This window comes from Sturnira hondurensis, unplaced genomic scaffold (genome assembly GCF_014824575.4).
Source record: "Sturnira hondurensis isolate 20B ecotype Veracruz unplaced genomic scaffold, ASM1482457v3 Scaffold0022017, whole genome shotgun sequence".
NCBI lineage: Eukaryota > Metazoa > Chordata > Mammalia > Chiroptera > Phyllostomidae > Sturnira > Sturnira hondurensis.
In genome coordinates, this window is record NW_028094648.1 from 9,324,557 (window position 1) to 9,350,280 (window position 25,724).

A 25,724-nucleotide genomic window follows, 5' to 3' on the forward strand; every position below is an offset into this window, starting at 1 on the left:
CAGATCAGAATTAATGACTTGGCAGGCAGCAGTAAAGTAAGAATGATTCAAGGCTCTGTTGGTAATTGTCCTATTTCATGTTTCTTGTGAGTATTTATATGTTCATATATTCACAACATGTTTGCTAGATCCTAATACCCTTTATAAATCAAGATCACTTTTGAGTGAATCTTTTAGCAAGCACGCAAAGTAACTTACTGGTGATGTAACTAAACTGAATAAGCTCTCAAAGATTTAGATCTTAGGACTGAAAGAGATCTTTAAGGTTCTATAGTCAACTGATAGCTAAATGGGGAGCGTCTTCTACTTTGATGCTGGTAGATGGCCATTTCCAATTGGTCGAAAGGTTAACCTGTGGGTGGGGAAGTCTTTTCTTTAAAAGGGACTTATTTTGTGAATGGATTCCTTGGCTCATTGGAAAGTATTTTTCTTAAATTCAACATCTACCTTCCTGTACCTTCTGCCTGCCTGTTCGCTTGCAGCTCTCAGCACGCAGAGAGTCAACCAGTTAAGAAATGCTAGTTGAATTGAATTGAACTGAATGGGTTCAAATCTAGTATTGAGTGGGTTACTTTTAAATGTCAATTTGAGTGAGCCACGAAGTGCCTAGCTGTTTGACCAAGCATTGTTCTTTTTGTTCCTGTAAAGGTATTTTGGGGAGGGATTAGCATTTACCTAACAACAGTGGTAGACCGAGGGAAGTAGATTGTCCTCCCTAATGTGGGCAGGCCTCATCCAGTTAGCAGTTGGCCTGCGTGAAACAAGAAGACTGAAGCTCACAGTAAGAGAGAATTCCTCCTGCCTGGCTTGCTTTGAACTGAGATAACCAGTCTTTCCCTGCTTTCAGGCTCCCGTTGAAACATGGGGTCTTCCTGAATTCCAAGCCTGCTGGACTTTGAACTGGAGCTACACCATGAGCTTTTCAGTTTGCCAATTTGCTATGCACATCTTGGGACTGATCAGCCTCTATAATTACACGAATAAATTCTTTATAAAAATCTCCTTTTCTTTCTACATGTCCTAATGGTTATGTTTCTCTGCAGAATCCTGGCTAATACACTGGACAACACCAAACCTAAAGTTTTTCTTCTATATCATAGTATTTAAATCATCTAGAAATGGCTATGGTGCCTCCCTAAAATTTTCTTTCCAGGTATCTTGGCGTCCTCCTCTAAAGGAAATTACCTTAATATGGCATTAAGAACTGGATACAATTCTCCACTTGTGGCTTTACCAGGACAGAATCTTGTCAAACTGCTCCTGTTTCATGTCTGGACATTGCACTTATTTGGATTTTACTTCTATGTGTTAATGTAATGCGTTATGTAAATAAATTATATAAATAAAAACAAATAGTAAATAAATATTTATATATAAATATAAATAAATAAAATAACTTTGCATTGCAACTCTGCAAAAAATCCCCCACATTTTTGCAGAAAAATTTCCATAGTTTAGTTAGGCCATTTTATTTAGGTAGACACAGTTTTATTACTAATTGCTATTTTTGTGAACAAAAACCAATTTTACTTTGGAAATAATCAAACATGACTATGGCTTGACATTGTATGTATATGTTGTTACCACCAAGACATTTCAATGAACATGACAATATCCTGAGACTAAGACATAGATTGAGTCAAAGATTCACTAAATTAAATACACTAAGATAATGCCTAAGTTAAAAGTTTCCAAAACATTTAAAAATATATATTTTTATTTATTTATTTATTTTTAGAGAGGGGAAGGGAGGGAGAAAGAGAGAGAGAGAGACAGAGAGAGAGACAGAGACAGAGAGAGAGAAACATCAATGTGTGGTTGCCTGTCACATGCCCCCTAGTGGTGACCTGGCCTGCAACCCAGGCATGTTCCCTGACTGGAATTGAACTGGCAACTCTTTGGTTTGTGGCCTGGCACTCACTCCACTGAACCACACCAGCCAGGGCAACAAACCATTTAAAATAAAAAACAATGAAGTATCACTAAATGTTACCTTTGTTTGATGTGGTTCAGATAGGAGGGATATAGACAGTTAATGACTCAAATGGAAGGAAAAAATGCATAGAAATTGATCGCATTTACTAATCTATCAAAATTCCTAAAGTAATTAAAATGTTAGGTCTTCCTGTATTTGGCTTTTGGTTGACACATCTACAATTTAAATTTTGAGGTAGTCTTAAAGCACACATAGAAAATTATACAAATAAAATAATATGTTATGGCAAGAAAAGAAAAATCTCTGCCTTAAATCTTATTTGAGAAAATTGAAACCAAACTCTTGTCTCTAAAATTTAAGACTTGAAAAGTTTGGAGCTAAGTCATTTAGCATATATTCACTCTACAAATATTTAGTATAAAGTACTAGGCTAAGTTTTAATTATTGTTGTGAACAAAGCAATGATCTTTTTTCCATGGGGTTTGTAATCCACAGAGGGAAGAAACAATAAACACACAAGCATATAAATACTACTAAATGCTACATGGGAAATTAGCAGAATTTGGAAACACAATAACTTGGGGTTTGCAATTTAGATTGGATTCTCAGGAGAGTCTCTTATTGGAGGTCCCATCTTAGGGGAGAGTTGAAGAATGAGAAGAAAAAAGCCAAAAGAACCATGATAGATCCAAACATTTTAGCCACATGATAGTGGGATCGAAGAAAGACCTGTCTGCAGGAAACAGAATCCGTGGCGTAGTTCCGTTTAGTGGGCAAGGGAAAGATGGCTGCAGAAGAGAAGGGAGACATCGAGGGAGGGAGAGCACATAGGAGGCTGAGAGTCAAATTAAGAAGCGTGGAACTTTGCAACCTGGGCCCAGCATAGTAGCTCCCTCATAAAAAAAGGTGTTGACAGGAAGGACCGTTCTGCCATCATTGAGGTAGTGACCAGAGAATACACCATCCACACTCACAGGCACATCCATGGAGTGGGTTTCAAGAAGTACGCCTGCAGGGTACTCAAAGAGATCTGGACACTTGCCACGAAGGAGATGAGAACTCCAAATGCTTGCATTGACAACAGACACAACAACGCTGTCTAGGCCGAATGAGTGAGAATGTCCCACACTGTATCTGGGCGCACTTGTTCAGAAGACACAATGAGGATGAAGCTTCACCCAACAAGATTTATACATTGGTTGCTTATGTACCCATCACCACTTCAAAAATACACAAGCGGTTATTGTAGAACTAACTGCTGATTGTTGAATAAAGTTATAAAATAGCAAAAGAAAGTGTGAAGAATTTTCTTGGTGCAATGGGTGTCTTTGAATACTTTTAAGTATAGAAGTAATATGATCCAATGTATAGCTGGCAAAGATCACTCTGGCTGCTGGGTAGACAATGAGTTAAAGGAAGTCAATAATAAGACTGCTATTGTACAATGACCTGGTAAGAAGTAATGGTGGTTGTTTGCAGTAAGGTTGAAGAGAAGTGGAAGGTTTTAATAAATACTGTGCAAGTAGAATGAATGGTACTTAACAATAGATTGGTTTGAAAGAATGTAATGGAGATTTCAACAATTCATCCTAGGATTCTGGTTTTATCGTGAGATTAAGGAGAATGGAAAGGAAACTCATTTGGGAGGGAAAGTCGATGGTTAAGTTTTGAGCAAATTAAGTTTAAAATGCCTTTGAAACATAAAAATAGACACACCAAGAAGAGTGCTACATTCATCAGTTTCTTAGAAGAGATCTGAGCTGCAGATGTATATTTGGAGATCATGGGAATAAAGATGACATGCAAAGAGACGTGTATTTTGACCTTTCTGAGAACAGGGTCAGTGCAGGTGAGAGACGCATAGACAGATTTCAGATTTCAGTGGATTAAGAGGAAGTTGAGGTACCAGACAACAAAGACAGACTGTTATTTCAAGTAGCTTGAATAAAAAAGGGAGTAGAGAGATTAGGAAGTTTATGGGTATGTATAGGGGTAGGGTAAAGGGGTTTTGTGATGAGAAGAGTTTTGAGCTTGTTTTTAAACTGAATAAGGAGCTAGTACAGAGGGGGTGATTGAGTATGTAAGTGATCAGGGGGTGGAAGTATGTGTAAACTTGAAAGAATGAATTCTCAGAGGAGGCAGAAAGATGCAATCCTGAACACAAGGGCTAGGGTCAGGCTATAAAGGAAGTCGGGGAGCCCCTTCCTCTAAAAAACAGAGGGCTAACTTAAAATGGTGATGATATAGGGAAGTTCCAAAGACGATGGGTGAGCCTACTGAGAGATTTCAGGCCTGAAATGGCTCCAGTGCTTTTGGTTACAGTGACAAGTGACACTGCTTATCCCCAGAGGGTGAGATCAGGGTCAAGATCTTCCTCAATGGTTGCTGCAGAAGATGGAAGCAGGCACCCAAATATTCCCTGATTGTCATCTTAAGCCCTTCTGTATCTTCAGGAATCTTGTGGCTATCCAAACTTCCCATGATAGTTAGATTGATTTCAAATTCCAGATGCTCTTAATACTAAATTTCTTGATTGATTCTTCCATATGCCATTAACTGTTTTTTTATAGAATCCCAGGCCCATAAAGCTATTAATCTGGTTCAAGTTCAACTAGATTTTCAAGATAACAAGGCTTTATGGCCTTTCCAATTTTACTTGATAAAATGACATTAAAGAAAAGTAAACCATCTTTAATTTTTCTCCAAGGACTTATCCAAGCAAAACATTTCTTCCTCCTTGGGGTTGTGATGGAAGAGAAGACAAACTAGTCCACTTTCTGAGATAAGTAACATTTCTACTCTATTGTTCACAAAAGTATTATTGGTTCAATCTAACATTGGTAGAATGTCTACTTTATCATTTGAATTCCTCAACAGACACTACAGCCTCTCATTTGTAATCACTTGAGAGCTCAATTATAGTTCTCATAAATTCAGGGAGAGCTGCTTCAGCAAATAATGCAACACCTGTTTCATAGTAAAGAGCTAAAATAGATGAATAATAGATTCTATATTTATTAATATAGAATATTAATGTATTGATTGTGTACTTATGCAGGAACAAGCAAAGCTCACTTAAACTCCACATTATTGCCATATGTTACTTTGTTGTTTGAAGTTATTCCTCTTAATGTTTAAGATCTCTTTACATTGATTTATCTATTTTGGGCTCTATGAACCTTTATTAGGGATAATTCAGTTAATACAGACCAGTTTTTGGTTGACTCAGTATCCTCAGCCTACTTGAGAGTGGTTCCAGTTGGTGCGTACTTCTAATCATTGACGTTCTGCTCCCTGCTCACCTGTTGATCGTAGTCACAGTGGGATTACTTGGGTTTGGCTCCACGCTTCACCACTGTCCTTGTCCTGTGGCCCTGGGTAAGTTGTTTTATTTCTATGACCCTCAGATACATCATCTCGCAAATGTTGTTCGAAATACTTATGTTACAGAGGGGTTAGATTAATGCCCAGCTTCGGTCTGGCAAGTAGAAGGCAGTTCTGTATTTCTCCCCCTTTCTCTCAGTTTCTACCATTATAAAGTCCTCATTATACAGATTCTTACAGACCCGAATTTTTGTTTTGCTTCGGGTCATATCTTTAGGGACTAGAGTTCTGCGACCTGCTGTTTGGTCACTTTGATGATGTCCAGCATCTGTCCGCAAATCCTACATATTAGCCGACTTTAGGGTCCTAGTTAGTCTGCCTCACCCGTCTGTCCACACAGCTGACTGCATCTTACTGAATGGCCTCAGGGATTGTCAGATGCCTGAGTCACAAACTGTCACCTGACACGTACTTCATGATTGTTTTGGGCTATCTGGCTGTCTGTACGTCCCCCTCTCTGCCCCACAAAAATTACATTTTGTTTCTGCTTCATTTATAGTTCTGTTTTAGTCATTATGTGATATGATAAATGGACCTAAAAGTCGTCTATTTCCTAAATGTGAATAAAGTAAATTGCCTGCTTAAAGAAAAATATAATTGATAATAACAGAAAAAAAACCCCTCAATATCTATTATAAAATAAAATATGCATTTTAGGAGAAAATAAATGCTGATAATTTTAAAGCTTGATAATTTACAACACAGAATAAATTCAATACTTGTCATCAAACTCATGAATTTTTAAAATGAATGATGTAAACCACAAGATCTTTGAATGTTGAGAGGCTGTCATATCTCACTGCTGTCCGGCAGAGGCAAAGGTACAAATTCATAGTCAATGGAAGACGTGTCAAGGGTAAACGGCGACCCACGTGGAGAAACCAGTGAGTTAACTTCTTTCCATGCCAGTTCCAAAGGTGATAGTTTACTTGCTTAGGTTAAGTTCTGCCTTATTTATAAAATACCACTGGCCATTAAGAAATAATTGGGTTCATATTTTGTTTCTGCCTTTTGAATTTGGTTGTCACTGGCATTTAAACCAAAAGCCATCGTCAGTACTTTCATGTACAAACACCTATCAATCAACTTATTTATGTCATTTTAAAATCACTCTAGTGTCTAGTTTTAGTAGAGCAACGTCTGTGTCTGAATCTATGGCTACAGCTACGTAAGCATCTTTATCTATTTCTGTGTCTCTATTCAGTAAAACTAGAAAATTGATATAATTAATAATCAGACAGTTGGGAGTACATTTACTCTTTATTTTTTATTTTTTAAAAAGAATTTATCTATTTTTAGAAGGGAAGGGAAGGAGAGAGGGAGAGAAATATCAATGTATGGTTGCCTCTTGTGCGTCCCCTGCTGGGAACTGGCCTGCAACCCAGGCATGTGCCCTGACTGGGAATTGTACGTGATCCTTTGGTTCTCAGGCCCATGCTCAATCCACTGAGCTGTGCCAGCCAGGGACATTTAGTCTTTAATAATGCTATGAGGTCACCTAAATTTTTCCCTTTTTTTTTACTGTTTTGATGTTTAAATTTTGGAAGTGTTTTAGATAGTTTAAATAAATCTGTCTATTGTTTGCATTATATTAGATGGTATTGCAGTGCTCTGAATTAGCTACTGCACCTTTCTGTTCCCCTTAAAAATTAGGAAATGGCCCGGGCCTGGTATTTACAATAAATGGGATCAATTGTCTGCTTATTGATGTCTGTGAAACAATTAAACAAAGATAATCAATCAGGTTAAATCTTATCGACTCAACTACTAAATTGTTAAGAAAGCAATCAGGAAAAAACTGCCCAAGAGAACAAACCAAAATTGGTCACTAGACCCGAAACACATAGAGTCTTTGACCCAATGCACAAGCCTCATGAAGGTCTGTTCTTCCTATGAAGAAAGACAAAAGCACACGAGACTCTACTGCAGTGTGTTGCTAAAAGATGACAACTTATAATCCTTCAGGTCGACAGACTGAATAAAAAACAGTCTCACAAAGTCTTCACGTATTAAATGTTTCTCCTCTCTTGTTAAGGCAGCTTGGGTATTAGAACACTTTGGGAGAGGCTCCACTCTGATGAGAAAAAATGAGTTCATAAATCATCCAGCCAAACTAAGTAGACTTTTTCTAATGGTTCAAAAATCTAACAGCATTGAAATGACCCTGGAGCCACCAATAACAGGGAGAAAGTCACTAGCCTGGGAAACCCTTAAAAAGCTGGTAGCATAGTCTAGCTGAAAGATCCTAGTACCAATTATTCGGTGCGAGGTTGAATTTAGCAAGCCCCCTTTTTCTCATTCCCCTGTCCAAGGAACTCACAGCTTTCAATCTCCAGGGTGCAGTTTTGTTCATCCAGAGGGTATCTTCGCAGGTCCATCATACACGCAGCTGTGGTTGTGATGCTGTCAGGAGGAGAGAGAGAAAAGACAGCATCATGAAAGATAGCATCAGAAAAGGATGATGGCTTCCATTTCCAGGCTTCCCAGTCCTGAAGCCTGGAAATGGAACATGCATCATGTTTACCAAGGTGCATGAACATTTTTGTGGTTAAAATTTTTGAAAGCCGGCCGATTGAATTGAAGTCTTTCTTTGCTACTGACTAGTTGTGTGAGCTTGGGCTATTTAATTTATCTCCATAAGCCTCTGACCCCACTTTGTCTTCTGGGGGCAATGCTTTTTAGACGGCAGCCTCCCTGTTTTGACCATGCTTATTTGTGTTAACAATGCTTCTTGGAATTGGTTTTACAGTGAATAATAAGCTGTCTTAAAATTTTTTACTGCAGTGTGTTCTGTTGTATGAAATACCATAATTTATTTTCCCAGTCACCCTTTGGTGGACATTTACATTGTTGTCTTTTATTTTTATGAATGAAGAGGCTCTGAATGCACTGGCACACTTTACTATGTATCATGACAGCTGTGGGCTATCTTTAAACAGAAATGGCTAGAAAAAAGGTAAATGCATTTTAGTTTTTGCCATACTGCCCTTGGGAGAGGTCGTGCCAATTTATACTCCCATCAACAGTGTATCTAAATTTGACAAAGTACTCTTTATTCCTGTTTTTGAGGCTGCCCCGGTGAGTTATTATTTTGGTCATGTGTGTTGACCTAACAGGAACCTTCTTCTTAAAAACATCGTTACAAAAGCCCTAGCCCTTTCCAAGTCCTCTGTGGCTTTCCTCGTGGAAAATGAACATTTACAGGATGAGCACTGAGATATTCCCTTTGAAGCCTTTCTCAGGCAGGATGTTGGTCAGTTGAATCAGATGTATTTGAGCCACAGGCAAGAGCAAAAAATACATTTCAAGTTTAATTTAAAAAATTTCTTCAAAGTGTTTTAAAAGATTTGAAGACTAGTTGTATTCCAAAAGTCAGCACAAGTCGGCAACATGATTTTACTAGATTCCTTTTCACTTTCTGCTGTCATAGTTACATGAATTGATTAATTTTTTTCACTTAAAATAATCTGCATATCTTTTGTTTTCTGAAAATACAATTGTACAACATTATTTTTATGGCCTGCATGGTGTTTGAAACACTCTTAATAAGGCAGTACAATACATATTTGAAAACACTTTAGAAATTATCTACTTTTCTATAGTATTAGTTCAACAGCTGTGTATGAATAGAAACTCTGAAGATGTGAATGTGATCTGTGAATTCCTAAAGTGTGGCCAGTCCTGTGATGCCACGACTGTGGCAGTGGGTAATTTTCCCCACAGGGGACATTCGGCAATGTCTATAGGCATTTTCTGATTGACTGGTGGTGGAGGCTCGGTGCTCACATCCAGTTGCTGGAGGCCAGGGATACCGCTAAGCACACTGTGATGACCAGGGAAGTCCCCAGTGATAAATAATTGCACTTCAAAATGTCAGAGTGTCAAGGCTGAGAAACTTGGCTACAATGGTAACTTTTTTTCTTTGAGAAAAACATTAACGAATCAAATCATACACAGAAGCTGAATATATAAAATACAAATGAAATACGAACAAAAGAGTATTTGTTAATATAAAATCACCTTATAAGTTCAAATGTTGACATGTATTTTGATGAGCATACAAATTTGAAAGCAGGGGTTATAATTAGGGTCTTAAATCTCCCTCAGCAGCAATAATTTTCTGTTGTATCTTACTAGTATAGTACTGAGAAGAACCTTAATAGTAAAACATTTGTTTCTAAACATCTTACATGACCAGCCATAGGCTACCCTGAATTAGATGAAGAAGAAAACCTGCGTGTCAAGTAACCACCTGCATGATTAATGACACTTTTATAAATGGTTCATATACATTCATCAGTAGTCGATCTCTAGTAGGTGCTTAATGATGGATTAATAGGAAGCTTTACTTGCTTCAAAATAAAAATGCTCCATGCTCTGCATAAATTAACCTGGCTGCATAAGTTAATATTGTGGTGGTCTTAAATACAGGAAAATGTACATAGGCTACAATACAGTGTATTTGTTTCTTATTATAATTTTAAATAATGATACTATTTTAACCAAAAATTAGAATGAAATATTATTTGTGGGACTATTAAAAAGCTTTAGAGATACTTGAGAATATCACTGAATCCCACTGGTCGGCATATCTCACTTAATTGACTTCACCTTTTCAGACATGTGACATCTGGTTAGCTAAGCACATCATATCATAATTGGGACACACATTGAAACTTACACTGAACCACCAATTCACACATTGTGGGACTCTGGAGTTTTTGTGGAGCAATTTGAAGAGCTAACAAAGCCTTGTGCACAAATGAATAACTAATGTCTCATGAATATGGGTCCTACAGTTGTGAGTAACAAAAAGGAAAACAACTTTGGAAAGCATAACTGAACTTGTTATTGGTTATGATCAATCCATTCAGCAATCAGTAGATCTAAGAAATCTAACTGATGTTACCTCAGGAAACCACACATCACAGCAGAGGCTTGCCCATGACTTGATATTTTTTCAGCGATGATGTACTGGACCCATTAAGTTGTCTTGTCTCAAATCCCATCATGATACCCAGAAACACTGAGTAACTGCAACTCAGAAAGGGAGGAATCAAGGCAGTTCCAGGAAATCGTAGGAAGTGCTTGACTTCCTCTGGGAAGCACTAACACTAGATCAGTGAAACAGCTTCTGTCTTGGCATCTATCTGCTCCAAATTTCCATTTCCTCAGAGTATTTCATTGGCCCAACTTGGATTAGGTGCCAACTCTCTCAAAATTATGTAGTAAGGTCTGGAAGGAAAGCCACGGACTTATAAATATGGTCCCCAGAGTCTCACAAGGGTCCCGGAGAAGGGAGGGATCACTGAGGCTCAGACAGGATCCCCTATACAAGCAGGTACTCATAAATCCATGTTGTGGCCTGTGGAAATTTATACAATGGAGTGTCAGTTTCTGATAATTTAAGCGTGTGGCCTTTCTGGACTTTGTAATGCTTATGGCTGAGTGAGCTGAATGTGTTGAGATCTTTATGAGGAAAAAAAATGCTCAGAAAGAATCCCAGGATCACTAACAAACAGCGAGATGTTCCTGGATGTCTCTTGCGTCTTCTGGGTGAGAGGCAGCAGCAAACGTCTCGAAGAATGACTGCTCTCTCCCTGTTTTCCATTTGTTCACCTGGCTGAATGAATTGCTCAGCCATAGTCAGTCATCTCTGCAATTGATTGACAGATCCATATGGAAATGTACTCACATTGAGGCTGGAGCAACTTGATGCTCTAAGTCTATGGAATCCAAGGTATTAAAGACCCCAAACTGGGTAAGTTGAGAGCTTCAAAACTGAAGGGTTTTTTGAATTTTGTTTTTAACTTTTCACACTCAAGCATTAACTGACTTTTTCTGAACATAGACTTCCCAGGGGTACAGATTTACGATAGCGTAACATTCATCTGTCTTCTTTCAAAGACATTTAGAATGGCTTACATTATAATCCAATTTATTGACATTTTGAAGGTTAGGTCAGAACACTATAATAGGCTGTTAGAAGCTATGGTCCCATGATACTGGAGAATGAACAAAATCATATTGCTGTAGTATTCATTTATGAAGGTGTATTCTGCATGGTCACTGACTTGAAGAGTCACAGTAATTACACATCATGTATATTTGATGTCTAAGGACAGCATGACCCTCACTGCTGACAAAACAGGATCCCAGAGGTTCTGGCCCATAGCAGCTTAAAATCTAGCTACACACACACACACACACACACACACATTCAAACGTGAACATATAAAGAGCACTTTGCAAATAAGAATGTGAACTTAAATAAATGAATAAATTATATACATATACTTGGGATTTCAATTTTATAGGGATAAACTTTTAGGTTTTAAACCTGATCTCTGTAGAACATAACTAAAAACTTAATAGAATCTATATTAAAAAATATGAGAACAGAGAGGGAAAAAAGCTTGAATATGCTGAATTCTAATCACACTACTTAGACTAGTGAGATTGGTAGTGAGTAACAATTATAAGATTGACATCAGCACTACTTAGTAAAGTTTTTTCAAAGAATGTCTCCTTTTGCCTTGAGACTGCACCCTTAATCCATGTGAGGTCCATCACCAAAAGAAACTGATGAGAAAAGACGGATGGGTTAGCCTAGGTCACAATTAAAGAGTACATAGATTTTTTCTCCTTAGCCAACATTTACTAAGTGGTGTAAAGACTGTGTATTATATATTTATAATTGCCATCACATTTTATTCTAGGTAGGCTACTATATTTAAGAAAACACCTTGGTATTTGCAGGTGAAATCTTGAGAGCACGAGACAAAAATGATAAAAAAAACCAAAGAAGATAAACTGCTGTGTGAGATTTAAGAGGAATGTAGGTATGAGTAGCAAAAAATGGAATAGAGAAAAAATTAAGAACATCAATCCTAAAATTCAATTTTAGGATTTTTGCAATGCTGTGATAATAAAATGTTCTCTATTTACTTAAAGCAAGCCCCCCACCCTGAGTAAATACTTGTAAAATATTTTATTTTTATTCTTGGAAAGGGGTTGTATTTCATATTCTGGCAGCATTCATTGAACAGTGTTTTATACACTTAATTCAGCAAAAACTGAGTTCTGATTCCAGTTCAGAACTTCAAAGCCAGAGATGGCCAAATTGTGCCTGTCTTTTCCATTTCCTTGCCTTTCCCATCTTCCAGAGGCTGCTTGCACCCCTGGGCTCATGCCCTTCTTCTGTCCTCAAAGAACATCACCCCAATGACTGCTTCTGTCCTCACTTCTCTTCACCCTCTAACTCTCCTGCCTTCCTTATATATGAACATGTGTTATTACATTGGGTCCATCTTGATCATCTCATTTCAAAATTCCTAATTTAATCACCTATGCAGAGTTTCTTTTATATGTCTATATGTATGGTGACATGTTCATAGGTCTCAAGAATTTGAACATGGATAGCTTTGGATGGCCATTATTCTGATGATCACATATGTATTATTTAATATATTATGTAAAAGTGCATTTTATGTTAATGTCATTTATACATCAGGTTCAAAGATAAAAAACCTGACATCTGATGGGATTAAGAAATGTTTCCAAATCTGTAAATAGTAGCTTTGGGATGCAACTTCAGATTATTATAGATTAAAGAACTAAGGTTTGCTTTCTCTCCAGTTATTATGTTCAGGACAGTCTGAGCAGGAGACTATTGATTCAGTAAAAGTTCTCCCACAAGCAATAAAATACATTTAAAAATTAAAGTTGACCTTATTATTGTATATTTTTAGTGTTCTTTTAGTTATCTGTAATCCAGGACTTCTTCTATCCAGCCAATAATGCATATAAAAATGATAGAAGACTTATATCAGAAATCAGGCAATATTGTGAGCATTGAAACTACGGTATACAAATATATATAACTGCACCTTTATTCTCTCAAAATTATTTTGTTTTTTGTTTATTTTAATATTGTCATGACTCATAAAATACATGATAGAACCACCATCTCTTTCTTGGTTTCACAAAATGGCTATATAAGGATATGCTTATCTTTCATGTGGGACAATCTTTGTGATTTTGCTAGAAAAAACAAATATGTCATATCAGAGAAAGGTTTACATTATTAAGAAAACGTGGACATTATTCAGGAGAGAGAGAGAGTTCAATCCTACACTTTTCAGTTGGTGGCATCTTGGACCAAAAACACCTTAGCCTGGATTTGTGAACAGAGGTATGAGGTAGGTGGGGAACAGTGGGGAACAGGGAAAGAGGAAAAGGTTGTTATTTGCACATACAAGTTCAATGCTTGGTATGTAGAACTCACTCAGTTAATTGTGGCTATTATTGTTTTAAAACCATACGCTTCTAAATAAAAGTATAAATAAATAAATACATTTAAGCTTACTAATATAAATGCATTCTAAGATTAATACATAGTCATAGTAAAACACCTGAAAAATACAGAAAGTTATAGATAAGAAAAGAAAAATAATCATAATCTCATGACTACAACCTTACTACTAATTTCTTTTCTTCTAAGTATATTGCTTAATAAAATTGAAGTCATACTGTGTTTAACAATGTCATTTGCTGCTTTTTGGATAACCCTACAGGTAAGACTTTTTTCTTAAGTCATTGTTATTTTCCATGAACACAATTTTAATGGATTCTCAGGACTTTGTTATACAGACACCTCATGGTTTACTTCCCATCACTCTATTGTAAGACCACTAGGTACTCGTTGGTGATGCTTTAAAAAATCCACACTACAATCAATCCTACTCTTATATTTTTATTTATTTTATTTTTTAAAGATTTTATTTATTTATCTTTAGAGGGGAAGGGAAGGAGAGAAGGAGAGAAATATCAATGTATGGTTGCCTCTCATGAGTCACCTGCTGGGAAGTGGCCTGCAACCCAGGCATGTGCCCTGACTGGGAATTGAACCGCAATTGTGTGGTTCGCAGGCCCATGCTCAATCCACTGAGCTACACCAGCCAGGGCTGATGTTTTTATTTTTGCTTTTGGTTTCTGCTTCCTTCCCCCTCCATTTTGTACTCTTAGTGCTGAATGTCAATGTCACTCTTCTCAGTGCGATTCCAAGCAGTCATTTTCAAGTAATTAGCTATGTAACAAAAGTTGTGTAAATGGGCCCATTTTTATTCATTTCTGTCTGGTTGGGGTGATTCATGGACCACTTTGTGAATATGAGAAGCAGTTCATAAATCAGAGTGGCCAGGGATGGGAGAGAAAAAAAAGAAGAAGTAATAATGAGGCAATAGTAATTAATAGATCCTTGTCAAGGATCCAATGCCCATCTTAGTCATGTTTTACCGTAGATGTCTGGCTGAGTTCAAGACAGGCTATTTTTTCCCCAAATTACATCACTAGGTTCACTCATATGTCTTTGAAGTATAAGAGCATATGTTAAATTTCTTCAGTGTGTAAAGTTTCCTAAGTATAATTCGATGAAATATGTCCTACGGGGACATAAAAATAAGGCTACCTCCTCCAAATCAGAGCATCTTTATTCTCATCATCTTGGTCATTGAGAATTTCTATAGTGAACAGATTGTGAGGAATTCAAGTATTAACAAGCTCTTGAACAATGGGAAGGGACTTAGAATTGAAGTAGAAGTCAAAATCAAAGTCAACAAAATGTGTACCTTGAACTGAATGTCATGACTTGGTAATAAGTACAGAAGAGTTAAGCAAGGACACAGAATTAGAAGATAAAATAAAGCTGTGGCCTTCTTTTACAGTTATTATTATTTTTGATTATGTACAAAAACACTCGATTGCTTTGCCACATGATGATTTATTCCAGAACAAAGAGCTGACACATTTACCCAAAGGTAATCAGAGTAATCTTGGGACAGCATTCCTAAAGGGGTGAAGTAAGACTCAAGAGTGGTAACATTAAAACTGCATTGTCTTAGGACACAGTTTTCCTTTGAGAAATGTCTCTAATCACCAAACAAATGTGAATTAAAACCACAGTGAGATATCACCTCATACCTGTCAGAATGGCTGCCATCAATAAATTAACAAACAAGTGCTGACGAGCATGTGGAGAAAGGGGAACCCTTCTTCACTTTCGGTGGGAATTCAACAGCCACTCTGGAAAACAGTATGAAGTTTTCCTCAAAAAATTTAAAAATAGGTGGGATTATCAGGGGAAAGGGGGAAGGGTTTACAGGAACAAGTGTAAAGGACGCGTGGACAACAATTAGGGGGGAGTGGAAATGGAAGAGAGGTGGGGAGGGCTGGGGGGTGGGCAGGGATGGGGGTAAAAGACAGAAAACTGTGGGAAAAATAGAACTCCTTTTGGCACAGAAACTCCGCTTCTGCAAATTTACCCAAAAGAAACCTGAAACACTAATTTGAAAGAACATAAGCACCCCTATGTTCATTGTAGCATTATTTACAATAGCCAAGATTTGGAAGGAGCCCACATGTCCATCAGTAGATGAGCAGATGAAACACCTATGGTACATTTACACAGTGGAATACTACTCAGCTATAACAAAAGAAGACAATTTTACCCTTTGTGACAGCATGGATGGACCTGGAGAGCATTATGCTGAGTGAAATATTAGCCAGTCAGAGAAAAACAAATACTATGTGATTTCACTAATTTGTAGAAACTAGTAAACCAACCGAATGGACAAGCAAAATAAAGACCAACTCATATATAGAGAACAAGCTGATGGCTCTATAAGGAGCCAGGGTGGTTGGTGGGTGGAGGGATTGAGCGAAATGGGAAAAGGAGTCATGGACGTGGACAACAGTGTGGTGATTGTGGGGCCGGGGGAAGGGGGTGTGGAGAGGGGAGTGGGTACAAGGGTGATAAATGGCAATGGAAAAGTGCAATAAAAAAAGCTATTAGAAATAAAAACAGAATCCAAAACAAGTATAAATAAAGCAGATGTATAAATTGTGCAGAATTTTGAGCTCCCTATGGGATAAGAGCAGGGCAGAGCATTCTTTTTTAAAATAGTAATTAATAAATTAAAAATATGTTGATAGTAGTGGAGAAATATTACTTGTAACACAGCAAGCATTATTACTGGGGCATATTTATATTCAATCTCCCCTTCAGTTGGATTTTTGCATATTCATAGCCATGTTCAAGACTATGTTTTCTTCCCTTTAATTCTTAAGAGTATAACATTGGTTTCATTGGCATGAGGATGGCAAATTTTTTGGTAGAAAACAATGTACCTTTATGTTGGATATTCAGATGGTTTTCAATCTTATCAGTTTAAAATAGACTAAAATAACGCTCTGGTTCCCTTTCCCATCAGATCTGAACACTGGTCTTGGTGGTCATAGAAGGAGGGAAAGTAACACTGAAGCTGGCCTCACAGCTTTCAAACAAAGTTGAAAAAAAAAAGAAAAAAGTCAATAGACTAAAATAAACATTTTCATGAACGTATGTCTTTTTCCACATTTTGACTTTTTTCTTTAGGATGGAAACACAATAACAGAATTACTATATCTGAAGATATACATTTTTTGACTTCTTACATTATATATGGCCAAAATACTTTCTTAAAAGAGTGAAATGACAATGCAACAAAGTACTAATTTCCCTACATTATTGCTTGATTGGATGTTATACTGTTTTTTAATATATGAAAATGGATACTTTTGATTCAATTTTTCAATTACTAACACAGTAGTTTTTAATAAATTAATTTACAGTTTTAAAAAAGATTTTATTTATTTATTTTGAGAGAGGGAAAGGGAGGATGAGAAGGAGGGAAACATCCATGTGTGGTTGCCTCTCATGAGTCCCCTACTGGGGCCCAACCTGCAACCCAGGCATGTGCCCTGACTGGGAATTGAACCAGTGACCCTTTGGTTTGCAGGTCTGTGTTCAAACCACTGAGCCACACCAGCCAGAGCTACAAATTTTATTTGGAACAATTTTGTCTCTAGAAACTAAGATTAGTAGTGATGTATAGTTTTATGATTAAAAGAAGACCAGATTTTATCAAATATCAGGCAAGAGGGAAGAGAGTTCCATTATAGATTAACTTCACTGTTGTCATGTTGTTAATTAAGTGAATAAATATGTTGAATTTAATAAGCCTTTTGACATGTGTTTTTATGGTTTTACTACTATTTTTTGAAGTGTAATTCTAGAAATAAAAATCTAAAATAAAACTTATATTGCTTTTTGGGGTTCACAATGAACACCATCAAAATTAATCTAATTGAGAGGTGATCCTGACTTCTAAAAGGCAAAGTAGGAAGGTGATTTCATATGTTTCCTCATTAATGGTGAAGCATTCCAGATGTTGGAATAATAACAAAAATACGATTTCAGTTTTTGGGCTTTTGTCAAGCAAGAATTTCCAAAATGAAGCCACAAAATATAATTGTCTTTTCTATTCATTTTTACAAGTACAATGTGAAATAAATAAAATCCGGGTGGTTCAGCATGACCCAGGCATTCTGCACCTCGGCACCTACTCACTTGCAGCAAGGAGACAATAGAGATGTGTATTCATCAAGCACTCCTGTTGTAGCAGAAATGGGCGAGGGTCCCAACCCTCCAGCAAACCAGAAATAGACACAATGAGCAAGTTAACTTAAGTGAAAATGAATAGACCAGTCCTATATGTATCAACATGGGTATACCTCACACAGTGTTGTGTGAAAAAAAACACAGAAAGAATGCTTACAAAAAGCTATATATATTTAAAATTTTACCAGACCTAATTCTATTTCTTTCTTTTTTTTTTTAAAGATTTAATTTATTTGTCTTTAGAGAGGAAGGGAAGGAGAGAAGGAGAGAAATATCAATGTATGGTTGCTTCTTGTGAGTCCCCTGCTGGGAACTGGCCTGCAACCCAGGCATGTGCCCTGACTGGGAATCGAACTGCGATCGTGTGGTTCGCAAGCCCGTGCTCAATCCACTGAGCTACACCAGCCAGGCCTAATTCTATTTCTTAGCAAATCACTAGAGTGTTTGTGTGTGTGTGTGTGTGTGTGTGTGTGTGTGTGTGTAGTAAAATACAAAAATAGGCATTGAAATGATACACGTGGCAATTTTGGCACAGTAGTTGTGTTGGGGGCGGAAGAGGTAGGGGAAGAAGAGACAGGATGAGATGCAAATGGAATTGTAGTAATCTCTGAAAGTTCTCCTTCCTTTCCATCTTTCCTTTTCTCCTTCCCTCCTTTCCTCCCTCCCTTCTCTTTTTCCTCCCTCCCTCCCTCCCTCCCTCCCTCCCTCCCTCCCTCCCTCCTTTCCTTTTTCCTCTTTCTCCCTCTTCCTTCTTTTCCCTTTGTTGATCTTTCTGTCATTCCTTCTTTACGGAAAGATAAATCAAACAAAACAACAGAATAAGCTACTTTTAATCTGTCCATTACTCTCCAATTTGATTCTCAGATAAGCAGATAAGTCCTAAGTAACCCACTTACACTCTTATTTTAAATGTTGTTTTGAACAGTGTGTAGTCACCTTCCTGTCCCCCATCCCAGAATTACCATAAAAAAGGAAAGAAATACAAAATTTCTCTCTTCCTCTCACTGACTCTCTACCTAATAGGCATTTAATAGTGGTCGTGATTATAATCTTCTGAAATGAGTCCCTTCAGTCAAGAAATCTATCAATTTATATAGATCTTGGTATTTGAAACTGATATATCTTTCCTCACATTTCTCATCACAGTTTGCAATTGTACATTTATTTATTTGATTACTTGTTTCTTGGGTGACTGCTTAAATAGATGGTCCATGCCCCCAGGGAAATGACCTCTCAATGAATGATTCATTTACCAGCTTCCAGCTCAATGTTGTTGTATACATTAATGGAATTAATATGCAACTTAAGGAAACACTGAAATCATTATGTCTCTAAAAATGACAGAAAAAGACCAGTGTGCTGTCATTAAAAAGCTATGCCAATGTTGCTTGGAATACAAGTTTAGGATAAAGATCCATTTCCCCCATCCAGATTCAATTTCTTATTAGAAATCATCTTGGGTGCATTTGCTAAGTAAACAGCCACAGGCTATAGTCAGTTGGATAATTTCTAGGACCATGAAACTCCTCAAAGCATGCTTAATTTAGGCCAGATATCAAGGATCTCTCATCTCTTACAATTTCTAGGTGCTATATAGCTCAACAGAGAAGTGGTTGAAATACTAGTATTTACATTAAATAGTCCAAATGTCAACATAGGTATGGGTAATCTTTCTTCCATTACTTTCGAGAGTACAGATAGATTAGGGCTTCAAGGTAAGCAAAGTTAGTTTCTATTTCAGGAACATTATAAGGATTGTCCTTGTCAAGAGAAGGAATGGAAGGAGCCTTCATTCCTTCATCTGTGTCAGACTTTTCTCTCATCTTAGACTGGACTTCTCTATGTGAACAGCAAAAATTTACATGGCATGAGAAGATTTTTAAAAAATCATTAAAATATCAAATTTACATCAGCATGATCAGAATGCTAACTTTGCAAGCAGTTATTAATGACTAGTTCATGTTTGGTTGATTTTTCTATTTAAAAAAGTGAAGAAGAATGAAGGACTGCTTAGATAATCTAGAAACTTACACATAAGTGGACATAAAGAAGAGAAACTTAAAAATATCTCGTAATAGGAAGTAACATGACATTCTTCTCACATATATATAAAATATATATAGCACACCTTCAATAATTAAAGTATAATTTTAACTCTCATCAGTATTCTCCATTTCATATTAATAATGAATACTTAGCTATATATAGCTAATTTATATCCATTTGTATGCAAATACATACCTCAAGAGGGCTGTGATTGGTTTGTTCAAAGACAAGTGCAGGTAAATTACATAATTCACTGTAGTTCTATGAATTACCTGCTTTTTGGGTAGTCCTTCCTTTTTAAACAAGTTTTAGTCTCTAGAAATTCATAGTAAATAAATATACATTTCTGGTGCCAGGCGGGTACTGGCTTTATGGAGGGATCACTTCTTAACTTATGTATTTGTCTAGCACTGTTCTGCATACCTGAAACTAATATAATACTGAGTGTCAAATGTCACTTAATGAAATAAAAAGCATGAAATAGAAGCAAACAAATCAACGAAAAACATGCTCTTGCTCATGCTCTTCCCTCACTCCCTGTGCTTCCTGACCAATCCCGGAGCTTTCCCCACGTGGCCCTGTGTGGGGTGCACCCCCTCCTCTCTGGGACAGTGAGAACAAACTATTTTTCCAGTGGCAATTGGCTCCTGATCTGTTGGCCTCACCACACCTGAGTAAAAAAAAAAATCCCAAATACACTTAAAAACAGAAAAAAGAAATGCCTAAATGTACATTTCTTCTTATCTTCCCTTTTTTATCAACTTTTCTCAAATTATAGAAATGATGAAACAAGAAACCTCTAAATATCCTTTATCAGAAATGATACATAAGTCCCTATATGGATTGCTGAAATTAAAATATGTTCTCTTAGATATATACACATCTTTCTCTCTATATATATTTTGAAATGATACATATAGCTTTGCCTATGTTATGTCAAACGTAAAGTGACTTTCTGACTTTCTGACTCTTAAGAATAACAAAATTCATAGTAACAATCTTTAGGTTTATGGAAACCTAAATGGTCCAATTAAATCTCTAAATAAAAGACTGTTTTAGTACCTTGACCATTTAAATGAATGAACAAATGGTGAAGTCCTGTTGTCCAAAAAACTGCGCAAGTTAGAACTACATTTGGTGAAAACCATTACTTTACTAAGTAAATTCAAAGTGCTGTCGTCAAGAACTCTCATTCTCTTTTTGATTCAATCTTTATTGTATTTCTACCCCATTGCCTTTTAGTCCCTTATACCTTCCTCCCTCGGCTGTCACCACACTCTTGTCCCGGAGTCCTTTTCCCTTTTTGAGGGATTGGGCAATAAATCTTATTCTTGAATTCTAATTATTTATTAAGAAAATATTATGCAGCCCCGGTTGGGTAACTCAGCTGGTTAGAGTATTGTCCCAATATGCCAAGGTTGAGGGTTTATCCCTGGTCAGGGCACATGCAAGGAGCAACCAGTGAATGCATAAATAAGTGGAACAACAAATTGATCTCTATCCCTTTCTCCTCCCTTCCTCTCTATCTCTCAAATCAATAAATTAAAAAAGTTAAAAAAGAAAACATCATGCAAGAAGCTTAACTGAACTAAAGTTTGAATATCCTTATACATAACAACTTGGGTTTAAAAACACGATGCTTCATTATAATGGATTCCTGAATTTTGAATATTTAAAAGTATTTGAATGAAGTTTATTAGTTTAATGAATCTGGTACTAATTAATCACTAATAATCTTACAGCAAATGGTATATTTGACAACATTCAGAACTTATCACTTATGTTAATAGAAGGTATTACTGATGGAAGTATAAATAACTTCTCCCTCTTAAAAATCAGGTCTTAAATTGCACATTCAGATTTTCTACAAATAAATTGCTTTAGATAACAGAGAAACTTCAATGCTACATTTAATACAGCAAATAGAAAAATGAGAATGGAAGAAGTAGTGTTGGGTATTTTCATATATTATCATCCTAAATCATCAGTATCCCTCCATGCTGGGAATTGTTTTGGGGTTAGAAGAGAAATCTGTTATATCAGAGGAGGGAAACATATCATGACCATTAATTCATGTTTATATGTTTATTCTTTTTTTAAAAGATTTTATTTATTTACTTTTAGAGAGTGGGGAAAGGGGAGAAAGAGAGGGAAAGAAACACCAATGTGTGGTTGCCTCTTGCACACCCCATACTGGGGACCTGGCCTGTAACCCAGGCATGTGCCCTGACTGGGAATCGAACTGGCGACCCTTTGGTTCGCAGCCCGCGCTCAATCCACTGAGCTACACCAACCAGGGCTCTATGTTTATTCTTGAGATGTGGCAAAAGTACAGATCTGTATTTTTAAATACTGTTTCTTTGTATCTATAATTCAGAAAGGCCTTTCTCTCTCATTTTGTAGGGAAATTTATGAAAGATTTTGAAACGAACCAGTTAGTTTGCTAGATGTCTTTGTCTAGTGGTTAGGTAATCTGACCTTTCATTGTCTCAGGAATATTTTGCAATTCTGTACATTTTAGAAAAATGACAGCAATGTAAAAAATCCTTATCCATAGAATTGCAATGGTAATTGATTATTGCCTTGTGGATATTGGCCAGTTTTGTCAGTTTGCATCTATTTGTAATTTCTTTTCAGTGTGCTCTGTCTTTTCAGTATATCCATCTTGAATTTTCCTTTGAACTGATTGTAACATCTTAACTAGTTCTCTTATTGATCAGTTATTTAAAATCTTTGACACATTTGTTTTTTTATATTTTTACATGATTTTATTCTTTTAAAATGATTGCCCTATTCTTGGGTTGGAGGTTATCTAATAAGATGACTAGTGGATTTACTGAAGAGAGCCACGTAAAATGTGTTGCCAGAATACTGTACCTTATTGGCAACTTAAGCTCAGGTTTATCTTTGGTTCACAGAGATGAAGTATGTGTTTATCGATTCATTTGAAGGTGACACCCAAGAATATAACTTTGCTGACTCTGTTCCTATCTTTCCTTCCCCTCTACTGATTTTTTGTTTTTGTTTCTGGTTTGCTTATGGCCAATAGGTTACTTCCCATTGGTGACAGCAATGATTGAAAATTGGTTTCATGGTCTGACCATGTAATGATTTCTGTAAGTAGGTTAATGGATTATAGAGTTAGGGTTCTATATTCAGTTGGAAAAGAGACAACAGAGAGTCTCATTTGTTAGTCTTTTTTGTTTGTTTTATCTATTTGTCCATTTTGAGCTCAAGTCAATTAAGAATCTCGTGCTCAGGGGAATGGAAAGCAGCTGTTTGATATGTGAACCATGAGTTTTTGTGTTTCTGTATTTACTTTTGACTGTGGCAAAGTGTAGATCTGAATTTGTAAGCACTGTAAGTGTCTTTGTATCTAAAATTCAAAAAGGACTTTACCTTTTATTATGAGAGTATTAATAAATCTGATTATAAAGCTTTTTTTTTTAGCATAAAGGAGCTTTGTCCTGATAGATTTATTTGGGTAAATAAATCCTAATATAAATAAAGTATTTTAAACTTTCCTAAAATAAGAAAAGCTATACTTTTAACATTTTAAATGTTCAAGACTTAAACAAGACATTTTATTATCAGCACTAGCACATAAACATTTTATGGCTCCAAGTTCACCTAATTAAGATAAATTTTTGGTAAATGGACCTAGCATAATGATTTTGGATTAAGGTAAAACAGCTGTATCTTTTCTGATTTATCAGTATTAAATATAATTCAAGCATGCATTTTGTTGTACTTCGGTTTGCTTTCCCTAAAGTTACACAGGTTTCCTGACCAAATTGTTACCAGAAGTAGTTAGCTAGTTATTAATAAAGGAAAGAAGCGAAGGAAATCAGATAATAAGCGTAATCAACTGGGGAACATAAGCTTGTTTCACCGGGAAGCTCCAGCTCCGCACAAACCCAGAAAAGCACAGTGTTGCCCCCAAAGAGTATTAACACACCTCCCTCCCTCATACAGGGAGGACAGACTGGCTTTTCCATCTCCCGCCCAGACTATGCAGGGAAGTAAGCACATGCGCAGTAAAGTCAAAATGGTATAGTTAGAGTTGTTCCTATGAGACGTGCACAATAGAAGCTAACAGGGTGACCACAAAGACCTGTTAATCTAGCCTGATGAAGGAAGGAATTGGTATGGAGGTGAACCCATCAGAGGCCCCTGAAGCTCGAAAAGTTGATTTGTTATTTTGAAAAAGCACCTGATCTGTCCCAAGCCTAAGATAATATAACTCAGCTTGGAAGACATCTCTCTCTCTCTCTCTCTCTCTTTTTCTCTCCTTATCCTCTCTGGAATATGTGTTTGCCCTGTTCATATACATGTTCTCTCTGTAGTGACCATGCAGGTCTAGCAGTCATGTGGACTTCAAATGCAGGCTCCAGGCCGGAGGCTTGGTACAGCAGTGCAGCCAGGAACAGCACTAAGCTACCTGGATGGGGACTGAGACTAATGAGCAGCTGCCTCTGGGCTCCAGAGGACTTAGGTGTAATATGAAACAGAAACTCTGGACACTAGTCTTTGTTTTGGCCTTGCTGAAGACAACATTGGACTTTTTCCACAGCAGGGTGGTTGGAGGTGGGACACAGTGGCAGTCTTTTATTTCCATCCAAAGAAATCTTGCCTCACCACTGTGACTAGACATTACAAAATTTATACAGTGATAATCTCAGTAAAACATGTACACCATCTAACACCATATGTAGTTATAAGAATATTATTGACTATATTCCCTATCCTGTACTTTCCACCCCTGTGACTATTCTGAACCACCAATTTGTACTTTTTAATCCCCTCGCCTTTTTCACAACCCCACCCCCAAATCTGACAACCATCAAAATGTTCTTTGTATCTGAGTCTGTTTGTGTTCAGCTTGTTCATTTATTTTGTCTTTTAAAGTCAATTATTGATAGATATGTATTTATTACCATTTTATTTATTATTATTTCTTCTTCTTCTCCTTCTTCCCTTTATCACTTCATGTAATACTGGTTTGGTGGTGATGAACTCCTAGAGTTTTTTCTTGTCTGGGAGGCTCCTCATTTACATTTTTAAATCTCATCAATATTTATCATGTTTGAAATTAAAATGGAGAAAAATTAATATGTATATATTGATTCATTTTAAGAGAGCATGATGAGTGTATTCATATTAACATCTTAGTGTTATTATAAAAATAGTTTTGACCACATAGATCCCTGGATAAAGAAGCATTGCACTAAGGTGAAGTATAAGTGTGTTCCAGAATATGAAAGAACACGATGAAGGACACATTCTGAAAGTAAATTTTAACTGCCTGTGTTTATAATACCTATGTCTGACAAGTTATGACATGTACTAACATTTCAGCAGTTTGACTAAATCATGAAGCATTTGTTTACTTGATTTATTGATTAATGCCTTTTCCTACGGTGTGAAAGATTATTCTTTACCTTCTGTGTAATTGGTTACTTAGAGAGCAGAGGATCAGTCTCTTTATTTTGTTTGCTTTATATTGACTTCATTACGCCCTGCATTATTTTTTAAAAAGGACAACAAAGCTGGCACCCATGACTCTATCTTAATCAAATGGTCAAATCTGTAACTACTCACCTGATTTTAACATTCTTAAACCAAAACATATATATCTATATCTCTATCCATATCTACTTCTACATTTATCTCTAAGTATCTTTTACATGTAAAAGTATCTGTTAATTTTCTCAGAAGGTCTCTGAAAAATCACTTAGTAATTTTATAAGAACTGCATGTGAAAAGTTGTCAAGTAAGAAGATATGCTCAGCCTGCCCCTGATTCAGTGGATATAAGTAAAATGTCATTACTATAAATATTTCAGACAGTGTAGGCCTT

At 36.6% G+C, this 25,724-nt stretch overlaps 1 protein-coding gene and 1 pseudogene across 1 annotated transcript in view; one reads left to right on the forward strand and one right to left on the reverse strand.

The window, feature by feature from the left end:
• The window catches only part of GABRB1 (gamma-aminobutyric acid type A receptor subunit beta1), a 327,784-nt gene that overhangs the window by 79,082 nt on the left and 222,978 nt on the right, over positions 1 to 25,724 (reverse strand). Inside the window, exon 5 of the mRNA XM_037034178.1 lies at positions 7,641 to 7,723. Coding sequence (XP_036890073.1) covers positions 7,641 to 7,723 — 83 coding nt within the window. The remainder of the gene's footprint in view (positions 1 to 7,640; positions 7,724 to 25,724) is intronic.
• Positions 16,566 to 16,710, forward strand: LOC118978669 (uncharacterized; annotated as a pseudogene).